This window comes from Amborella trichopoda, chromosome 13 (genome assembly GCF_054954075.1).
Source record: "Amborella trichopoda isolate Santa Cruz 75 chromosome 13, AtrichopodaSantaCruz75HAP2 v2.0, whole genome shotgun sequence".
Classification (NCBI taxonomy): domain Eukaryota; kingdom Viridiplantae; phylum Streptophyta; class Magnoliopsida; order Amborellales; family Amborellaceae; genus Amborella; species Amborella trichopoda.
The window spans coordinates 51,582,293-51,593,966 of record NC_142348.1 but is presented as its reverse complement, the minus strand read 5'-3'; the positions used below and the strand labels follow the sequence as shown (position 1 = coordinate 51,593,966).

Genomic DNA, 11,674 nt, shown 5'->3' with positions numbered 1-11,674 from the left:
CCATCTTCCACGTCATTTTCTATTAGAATATCGATTTACAATGGAATACTATTTACAACTTGTAATACAACGATTGCATTGACTAATATTATTAAGATAATAGGCATTATTTCATTATATGATTAATATTACAATATTAGTTAATAGGGATTAAAAAGATACTACTAGCTCATAGGATATTAAAAAAGGAAAAAAAATATTACTAATACTAGTTTATTGAACAGTAAAAAAAAAATACTAGTTGCCCACATTTTTTTCAAAATGTAGGCAACATGAGCCCTCAATTTTGCAAAAAAATCTAGAGCTACTGATTTGCTACAGTAAACCGTTCGATTTGCTACTAGCATAATTATATGAAATTGTTGTACTAGCTCATAGGATATTAAAAAACAAAAAGCAAAAAATAATACTAATACTGGTTTATTAAACATTAAAAAAAAAAAACTAGTTTATAAGATATTTTAAGAGAGAAAAATAACACTAGCTCATACCACTTTAGAATTTATTTCAAGTTGCTCTATCAACTATCCCACATTACAAATATGAATTTATTTACAAATTTATATTACTAAATTCTATATTTCTATCAGCACTAATTATTATACATTAGATCTATTGATTTGTGAGGGTCATACCCTTGTTTTTTTAATAATATTTATTATAATATTATAATTAATAATTATATTAATTACAATGATAACAAAATATCTAATTTTATTTATTAATTTATTTACATTATAAATTATGCAATGTATTATTTTTGTTATAATTGTAAATAAGTTTTTTTAAATTAGATGATATTATAAAACAAATTTCAAATTTATTCTTATTTACATAGTAAAATGATGATAAAATTAAAAAAATACAAACCAGTAATTATAATTTCAATGTATAATATTGTATCAGGATAGGTTTTAATAAATGTTTGATGAGGATCTTCTTACAAAAAAAGAACATCTCAATATTCACATATTGATGTAAAAAAATAAAAGTTATTAATGTAGTACCCTCACTACTTATTGGATTTCTGAAAAGCAACATTTACAATGATTTTAAATAATTTTTTTGAATTTCTTTTTAGGCCGAATCCGACCGATTCGGCCGATTCCTAATCCGAAATGCTGATTCACCGACTTGTGTGGGTTTTTGGGGTGCCTGATCTAGGGCTCCGATCCGTTTTTTAAACACTGCTATAAACATATGAAAATCTTGATAGTGGATGGTGTGTTTCGAGCTGCACTATTTATAGGACTCAAAATATTTTTTTCTTTATATTTCTACATCTTGATGTCAAGATGATCAATTAGAGAGTTTTTCAACTTTAAAACAACATTTTCCAATGGATTTTGCGGTGCATATGTAATTCTCTATTTTAAGGCTGCAACCTTATAAACTTTTTCCAAAAAGGAAAGGAAGCATGAAGGATTAGAGGAAGTATCAAAAGATAATCCACAAGGTAACTAGGGATTCAAAATTTTCAATTAAATGAAGGAATTAAAGCCCTCATGGGTCTAAAAATTTGGCCGATAGCTGTGGGCTTAAATCCTGTAAGTGTCCGAAATGAATAAGTTTCATTTTCAATTAAATGAATAAGTTTCTTCTTCTTCTTCTTTCTTTTTTGCCTGCAAAACTATAACACAGACAACAACTTTATATTTAGATAGTAACAACTTTATATTTAGATAGTAAAACAAGCATTTATTTATGACATAAAGGCCACCAATAATTACATGGAAAATTCGCAACAAAGTGTTTTTTTTTTTTTGGTTTTTTCAATATAACGTCCCACCAAATGCTAACATATAAATTTTTCTTTAAAAAAAAGAGTGCATTATTTAATTTTTAACTTTTTTTTTTTTTTAAGGATGAAGTTTCTATAAGGCCAAGGCTTTAGGAAAAAACAATAAAGCCTCACCTAAAATCCTTGTCCAGAAAGCACTTTTAGTAATGGAAATCTCCATGATGGGTCTAAATCAATTTCAAACATTAATAATAAACTTTGAAACTCAAAAAATAGTGAGGATATATAAACACTTAATTTTAAGGTCAAATGGACGGTCTACATAGATTGTTATAATATACATGATTGTTAAAACTTAAAATCTTTTTTTTTTCACCACTAATATATTCAAGCTGAGACAACCGATGTAAAGGTTTTCCGATGCTTGAATTGTAATTTTAATGAATTGTGAGATGAGACTTAACTTATTTTGATAGGGCTGCAGCCCTATCAAACAATTTTCATTTTTTAATGCGAAGGGTATTATTTGTTTTAAGAAATGCTTTATTGGAAAAAAAACATTACAAAAACATAGATCGGTTTAACACCGCTAATAAAAGCACCACATGATAAGAGGAGGGACATGGTTGAAACAACATCACAAAAACATAGACTGGTTTACTACAATGACACTGCTAATAATTGCAACACATGATAAGAGGAAGGACATGGTTGAAAATCAACTTATTTAAAACTACAGAATGCCTTTGTTACTAACACACAAACACAATTACACGTAAACACAATGGCATTCAGATTATCCAACATGGTTCAGGATCATGATCATGATCACATGGCCGCCTCAAGAGACGTCGAAACGAAAGCCAAGTGATTCTCTGCAAAGAAATGGCAAACAGGTTCAGTGCCTGGCTTGATGCCGAGCGCCTTGAAAGAAACATGGTCAGTGTCCCAGTCAGAGGTGTCCAAGTGACAAGCTGCTGCAGCATCCATCTTGCTTCCATCCTCACCTTCGAGGTTCACCATCAAGGCCGTGGTTTTAGCTAAGACATGGCATTGAAACACAGTATATGGGTAAGTAATTGGATGACAAATTGGCAGATATGGTGGTGTTAATCGAAGGAGAATCTCTTTCACAATGTAAGATTGCACAAGGGGAGGACGATTCTCTCCGTTGTGCAAGGTAGTTGCCAACACTTGGGGTTTAGCCTCGGGCCCCAAGATCGATGAGACAAAGTCATGCATGGACTCGAGGCTCATGGCACAGAACTTGCGTTCGCCCCTTACTGGGGGAGACACACACGTTTGAAAGCTCCTTGCTACTTTCTTAGCTAGAGGTGAGTCCGGAGGGATCGAGAAGCGATGCAAGATATCAGCTAGTGAAGCAGATTCAAAGGGAATGGATTCGGCTTCTTGGCGTGGTAGAGGGGAGCTGGCTGACAAGGTTTTATCTACCATATTGTAGAGGTCAAGCTTGTTTCCAACCTTGAGATCCTTCTCACGAAAGAAAATATTGCCAGGTCCTGGAGTATGCGAGCTAGAGTGGTGGTAGTTGGTTATATGAGAATGTGACTCTGTTTCTTTGATACTTCTCTCAGGTCCTAAATCCTTTATGGATGCTGTTTGAGAAGAACTTAGGGAATGGTCAGATATGGTGTTGCCATCTTCATATTTTTTTGGATAATTGTGGTAGATGTAGATATTCTCAGGATCAAAGTCCTTTGTAGATGGGGTTTCTTGTTTGGCATAGCTGTTGTGAAAAATGATGTTCTCAGTATCAAAGTCCTTTGAAGATGGGGTTTCTTGTTTGGCATAATGGCTGTAATAGATGATATTCTCAGGATCAAAGTTTTTTTTTTCTTGTTTGGCATAACTGCTGTAATAGATGATATTCTCTGGATCAAAGTTTTTTTTTTCTTGTTTGGCATAGTGGCTGTTATACATGATATTCTCAGGATCAAAGTTTTTTTTTTCTTGTTTGGCATAACCGCTGTAATAGATGATATTCTCAGGATCAAAGTTTTTTGTAGATGGGGTTTCTTGTTTTTGCTCTTCCAAAACCCTTGCATCACTACAAGTAAGCTGCACCAATATGAGAGCAAAAGTAAGTGCGTCAGCAAAAGTAGAAGGGATTTTAACAGATGCCAAAATTACCAAATTTAGTCTTTGGTAGTTAAGTTTTGTAATTTTATGTCCAAGTCCTACTTCCTTTTATTTTTATTATTATTTTTCTACTTTTCCCCCAACTGATCAATTTTAATTTTTATTTTTATTTTTATTTTTATTTTTGACATTTGTAGGTCGGTTCGATATTAAAGATTTAGAACCACCCCATTTGAAGGGCAATCCGATAAGTGCAATATTGGACCACCCTATGTTTTTGACCTAACGTTGTCTGTGGGGTAGTCCTATCTTTCAAATATCGGAGTTCCCTTTTTCATATATTTTCATTTTTTAGTGGCCCTAGCTTTTGAACATCGTACTCATTTTTAACTACTTTTTTGTTGTAAACTTGGACTACTAGAGCATAACAAACTATGAAAAATGATGATATGATGCCCTATAAAGAAAGATAGGCCAAAAATATAAGGTAGTCCAATGTTGTAGTTATCGGAATGTTGTACAAATGAGGCAGTATATATATATATATATACCCCTAACAAATTGCAAAAATAAAAAATACGCGGTTTGATGTTTGAAAGATTGAACCAAGATAAAATTTGAAAAATATAATAACGATAGGGGAATAGGACCTCATTATAAAATTACCAAATTTATAAACTAAAAAGTAAAATTTGGTAATTTACCCGGTACATAGCTCTCTCAAAGTACAAAAGGAAAATACAAAAAAGAAAGAAAAAAAAGGAAACATAAAGGATTATAGGAATTATCAAGATACAGAAAAGATAATCCACAAGGTAACTAAGGATTCAAAATTTTCAATTAAATGAAGGCATTAACGCCTCGTGGGCCTAAAAAAATTGGAATTACCATAGCAAGAAAGTGATAGAAAAGCTAGGATTACACCTCGCTAAAAAGTTAAAAAGAAGCAAGCTAGAGAGAGAGGCAGCTAGAGAGAAGAGAGAGAGAGGCGCACCAGCATTAGAAAGAAGAAGAGGGTAATGAGAGTAGGAACTTCCATTTCTAATTCAGATGTGAAAGTCATGGAATCATGGTGCCCATATTTATAGGCTAGAAGCCATTAACTACTTCTACTAGGCCTTTCTATTTTTTTAACGAATTCAATATTTAAGTTGAATTATTGTTATTGGTGATAGGCCTTTCTATTTTGTTATTTTTTATGAATCAGCCTTTGTACAGTCCAATTATGGAAAATGGACTGACTGACCTAAACCTGTGGACGCATCTCAAATATGGATTTCATATCCAAGTTTTTGGAAATCGATGATATTGAACATATGAAAAATTAAACAAACACGTGAAAAACAGTGAACCGGCAAACAAACAAGTGAAAAAACAGTAAACCAGTCCAAAATCGATTCGGATCAGTGAATCGGCAATCCGGGTCGCCGTTTTACTATAGAAAAATGTTATTTTATTGTACATAACTGCCGGTTTCCTTCTAGACTCGGTCGTTTTCATATATATATATATATATATATATATATATATATATATATATATATATATATATATATATATATATATATATGTATAACTGGAACGGAGTTGCACTCCTGGCCGACCCTACATTTTTTAAAGGGTGCAGTTGGCATACAGATGCATCCGTAGCTGTAGAGGTAAGGTACACCTTCAAATTTTATTAATGTATATAATTTTGATGTAAAATGTTTTTAGGATTGTCTCAAAATCTATTTTTATTATATCTAATCATAAAATTTTAAATTTCAAAAATAGTTAAAAGTCAAGTAGATCTATAAACATATGAAAATCTTGAAAAATGAACAGTGTAGATAATATGTTGCAAAATGTACTATTTCTGAAACTTAAAACCTTTTTATTTTTTACGGTTATACATCTCAATGTCGAGATGATCAATCAAAGGGTTTTTCAACATTAAAACTATCTTTTCCGATGGATTTTTGAAGTGAACCTGAAATTCTACATTATAAGATTGCATCCTTATATAAACTTCTTCCTTTTTTTTAAATCATTGGCACAAAGAACGAGACGTCTCACCTGTTATTCATGTGAAGGATGTGGAATTGAATATGAGGAGGTCAATGGTGAATTGTGGGGATACGAGTATGTGGAGATAAGGATAATTATATTCTAGTAGCTCTTAACCATGTATGTGAAAAATCATTGCTCGTGGGAGAGCTAGAGAGAACTGGAAACGTCTCAAAGGCAGCAAACACATACGTTAAGATCTCAGATTATAATTCAATTTGCACTGAAATCTTTGCTTACACCAACTAGATCAAGTTCCCTCTAGTGTTTAGAATTTCTCTGTAATCTGATGCACGATCATTTAGATACAACTTGAATTAGTTTCTTTTTTTTTTGTGTCTTTTTATTTTTTTCTTCGTTTCTCTTTTGGCCTGCAAAACTATAACACAGAGAACAACTTTATATTTAGATTGTAAAACATGCATCTTGTGCTGTTGGTAGTCAAGAATTCTTCAATGTTCTCGAGCAGTGCTAGAAAAATCGAACTGGCATTGGAAACCGGCCAAAGGTCGGGTCCGTTTAAACAGTAAACCGGCTAATCGAGAAGGTCAAGCTCGATAAAACAAAGCACATCCAAATGAATTAGGAAAGTGGTGAAAAAAATGGATTTTAAAAAATTGAATCTTATTTTTGAGATTTTATATTTTTTTATTTTGTTTTTAAAAATACCCATCCGAACCACCAAAACTGAATCAGCCAGTGCCGGGTTCTGGTTTGACCGGCTAGTTCCGAGTTGAACTGGCCTAGTTTGAGAACCAAGCACATAAAGAGGTGAGGTTCAAGACACAGCATATTTGGACTTAAGGTCATTATCCCCACCCGATAAAATGGCAAATCGAGTATGGTGAATGAGAGTTCCTGGTTGATGGTTGAAGGTTTGATGTCATCTTCTTTCTTTTTTTTTTCTTTTTTTGTCAACTTGTTGATGTTTACTTTGGAACCACCTTATTTTTATTACTATTGTCAGGTGCTTCCAAACAAACTATAGATGCAAATGAAAATAAAAATGTCAAATCCTCATATTCATGTGGAGCACAAGGGGATTTGAATATGGAGAAGCGTGATAATTGTTGGGATTCGGGATACGAATCCTTGTAGATAAGAATCAATTTTGAATAAAATAGATTAGCCTAAATAATACGCTTGCATGGGAGCATACTGTGCACTAGCTCCCTTAGGTAGAAGAGGAGCTTTCTTTATCATAAATTTAAGGGTACTTGTAGCAATTATTAGAATATCTTTTTCAAAAAAAATAAAAAACGGGATCTTAAGGTCTTCCACAGTTAGATCTTGTCATCCATCGTTAACAAATTTAAAAAAGAAAAAAGAAAATGAATAAATTAGGGTTGAGATTCGTATGTCAACTTTAAACAATCCAAGGCGTGCATCTAAAAGTAAGCGAAAAGATTTTGTTTTGGTGCAAGAATACTTTGTGGTAGCCTAAAAGATGTTTTCGTTTCAAATAGTGAAATTTAAAGCTCCAAATCGAGTACACCTGTAAAAGCTTCAAAATTTTGAAAATGGGGGATGAAAATTTTACATTACAAGATGAATTGTCTTCAAAACTTGAAATTAACCTTTTTCCATATCCATATATCTAAAGTCAAGATGATAAATAGGAGGGTGTTGCCGTGTCAAAACAAATATCTTTTGTTGTGTTTTTGAGCAGTGCAAATGTAACTAATCGAAGTCAAAGCAGTAGTAGCTGGTTTTTCATTGTATTACATCTCAAAGTTCCATCTTATATAATTTTATCAAAATATATATATATATAATAAAAATATAGCGAACAAATAATCACAACTGACGTTGAACAGACGTATAACTGCTCACATTAAATACTGCTTGTCAAATCTTGGGTCATAAATTAAAAAATGTGATTAAAATAGACAAAATTTCATACTGCTCAGGCAGTGCACATGTACAAAGCTGTTCCTCTTTCGTACCGAGCCAGAAGCAACGCGTCGAGCTACAATCCGACGATCCCATCGGTGGATGAGGAGGCCCCGTTTTCGGCAATGGAACAAGAGGCTAACAAGGTAGCCGATGCACTTGCTAAATGGGCTACATCACGATCGGAGGCTACTGTTTGGCGCTCTTGCCCGTCGGACTTTCTTTCTATTGCTTTAACTCATGATTTGGCACAATTGCTTTATAAAACTGTTTTTTGTTTCTAATATGCCATAGTCATTAAATCTTTCTATTGCTTTAACACATGATTTGGCACAATTGCCTTATAAAACTGTTTTTTGTTTCTAATATGCCATAGTCATGAAAGCAGTGAAATCCTTATGATTTGAAAATGATAATAAAATAATATTATCTAATTCTCATGTTGCAAATTAAAAACATGTATTTTAAAACTTAAAATCTTAACAAAATCTCATATGCCCTAAGTCAATGAAAGACGTATCAATGAAATCTTTAAATTTTGAGATACCCACTTTCTAGGCACTACTAAAATACACCTGCTGTGCACACGAGCCTTATATTAACTTCTCTTAATCGGGAAATAAATGCAGAACTGGAATATAGTTCCGACACAATAATTATTAAAAAAATGCAGAATTGGAATATAGTTCTGACATAATTTATTATTGTACTCAACTAATTTGGATATTTTTAGACTTTTATTTTGCATATGGATCATTTTTTTTAATATAGGTATTTTTTGTTATTAGGAGGGGTGTGATGTCAGCCAAATAGGATGTGATATCACCCCAAACAAATATTAAAAACATTAAAAAAAAAAAAAAAAAAGTTGTTCAATGTTTAAAAGATCCGAACCGGGATAAAACTTGAAAAATATAATAACAATGGAAGAATGGGACCACACAATAAAATTACCAATTTTATAGATTAAAGGGTCAAATTTGGTGATTTTACCCCTCTGTACATAAAAAGCTCAAAGTAGAAAGGAAAGTAATAATATAGCATAATTTGTGCTTTTATTTAATGGGTCAGGTTTTTAAAAGATAGCAACCTTAAACAATCCAAATAAGGCGCACCTCCAAATTTTATCATAATATATAATTTTGGTATAAATAATTCTTAAGATTATATAAAGATCTATTTTTATATTTAATTATATTTAAACTACAAAAATGGTTATAATCAAGTAGATTTATAAACCAATGTTTAAAAAATTGGCGATCTGATCCGAAATCAGGCGATTCGGATCGGATATAGTTTAGGCTGTCTCGGATCTAAGGAAAAAATGCGATTCAACTTATTTTTAGCCGATTAGCTTTTAAATCGCCATGTTGATGTCAGGTGACGTGTTACATCACCTATAAATCACCATGATGATTTCACGTGATGTCTCAAGTCGTTGGGTAGGGCAAGCCTGTAACATTTTTTTAACTAAAATAAAAAGCAGCCCATGGGGGCACGTGGGCCTACCCTCAAACAACTCATCGTTGAGTTGAGCCTTGTATTAACTTATCTTAATCGGGAACAAAGTGTAGAACCGGAATATAGTTACAACACAATAATTATTAAAAGGGTTATGTTAAGGTGCTCATAGTATGGAGTAATTTATCATTATACTCAACATCTTTGGACACTAATAGACCTTTATTTTGTACATGGATTATTTTTTTAATAAGAGTATTTTTTGATATTTCGAGGGGTGCGATGTTATCTATAAAACATAAAAAAAAAAAATAGCGGTTCAATATTTGAAAGATTGAATCGGGATAAAATTTGAAAAATATAATAACAATGGGGGAGTGAGACCTCCCAATAAATTTATAGACTAAAGGGTAAAATTTGGTGATTTTACCCCTCCGTACATAAAATTCTCAAAATGAAAAGGAAACTAACAATATAGCATAATTTGTGCTTTTATTTAATGGGTGGGTTTTTTATAAGGTTGCAGCCTTAAACTATACAATTCTAAAAATGGAAAGGAAACTAACAATATAGCATAATTTGAGCTTTTATTTAATGGGTGGGGTTTTTATAAGGTTGCACCCTTAAACAATCCAAATAAGGTGTACCTCTAAATTTTATCATAATATGTAATTTTGGTCTAAATAATTCTTAGGATTATTTGAAAATCTATTTTCATATTTTATTTTAAAATTTTATACTCCAAAAATAGTTAAAATCAAATAGGTTAATAAACAAGTGTTTGAAAATTTGGCGATCCGATCCGAAATCAGGTGAAAAAGATCGGATATTGTTTAGGCCATCCGGATCCAAGGCAAAAATGGGATTCGGCTGCTTCTTAGCCGGTTAGCTTTTAAATTGCCGTGATAATTCAGGTAATATGTCACATGACCTTTAAATCACCATGACGACATCACCTGATTTCTCAAATCGTTGGGTAAGGCACTTCCATATCATTTTTTTTACTAAAATAGAAAGCAGCCCATGGGGGCACGTGGCCCTAACCCAAACAACTCATCGTAGTTTGAGTTGAGCCTAATATTGACTTCTCTTAATCGGAAAAAAAATACATAACTGAAATATAGTTATGGCAGAACAATTATTAAAAGGGTTAGGTTAAAGTGCTCACAGTAAAGAATAATTTATTATTGTATTCAACCATTTTGGACGTTTCTAGACTTTTATTTTGTACATGGATCATTGTTTTTAGTAAGGGTATTTTTTAACATTAAAAGGGGTGTGACGTTATTCACATGAGATGTGGCATCACCTCCAACAAATATCAAAAACTTAAAAAAAAAAAAAAAATGGCTGTTCAATCTTTGAAAGATTGAACTGAGATAAAATTTGAAAAATACAATAACAATGGGGGATTGGGATCTCACAATAAAATTACCAAATTTATAGACTAAAGGGTAAAATTTGGTGATTTTACCTCTCCGTACATAAAAATCTCAAAGTAGAAGGGAAAGTAATAATATAGCATAATTTATGTAGAACTGGAGCGGAGTTGCACTCTTGGCCGACCCCACATTTTTTAAAGGGTGCAGTTGGCATACGGATGCATCCGTAGCTGTAGAGGTAAGGTACACCTTCAAATTTTATCATGGTATATAATTTTGATATAAAATGTTTTTAGGATTGTCTCAAAATCTATTTTTATATCTAATCATAAAATTTTAAATTTCAAAAATAGTTAAAATCAAGTAGATCTATAAACATATGAAAATCTTGAAAATGAACGGTGTAGATAATATGTTGCAAAATGTACTATTTCTGAGACTTAAAACCTTTTTATTTTTTACGGTTATACATCTCGATGTCGAGATGATCAATCATAGGGTTTTTCAACATTAAAAGTATCTTTTCCGATGGATTTTTGAAGTGAATCCGTAATTCTACATTATAAGATTGCATCCTTATATAAACGTTTTCCTTTTTTTTAAATCACTGGCACAAAGAACGAGACGTCTCACCTGTTATTCATGTGAAGGATGTGGAATTGAATATGAGGAGGTCAATGGTGAATCGTGGGGATACGAGTATGTGGAGATAAGGATAATTATATTCTAGTATCTCTTAACCATGTATGTGAAAAATCGTTGCTCGTGGGAGAGCTAGAGAGAACTGGAAACGTCTCAAAGGCAGCAAACACATACGTTAAGATCTCAGATTACAATTCAATTTGCACTGAAATCTTTGCTTACACCAACTAGATCAAGTTCCCTCTAGTGTTTAGAATTTCTCTGTAATCTGATGTACCATCATTTAGAGACAGCTTGAATTAGTTTCTTTTTTTTTTGTCTTTTTATTTTTTTCTTCTTCGTTTCTTTTTTGGCCTGCAAAACTATAACACAGAGAACAACTTTACATTTAGATTGTAAAACATGC

General features: G+C 32.2%; 1 protein-coding gene across 1 annotated transcript; it reads right to left on the bottom strand.

The window, feature by feature from the left end:
* Positions 1-2,378: 2,378 nt before the first annotated feature.
* On the bottom strand, positions 2,379-4,930 carry LOC148779331 (BURP domain-containing protein 6-like). Its single transcript, XM_088856909.1, has 2 exons — positions 4,836-4,930; positions 2,379-3,820 (listed from the first exon to the last, which is right to left on the bottom strand). Exons 1-2 carry the CDS (start codon positions 4,902-4,904, stop codon positions 2,570-2,572), a joined length of 1,320 nt encoding a protein of 439 aa, XP_088713035.1. The 5' UTR covers positions 4,905-4,930; the 3' UTR covers positions 2,379-2,569.
* Between the last annotated feature and the right edge of the window lie 6,744 nt (positions 4,931-11,674).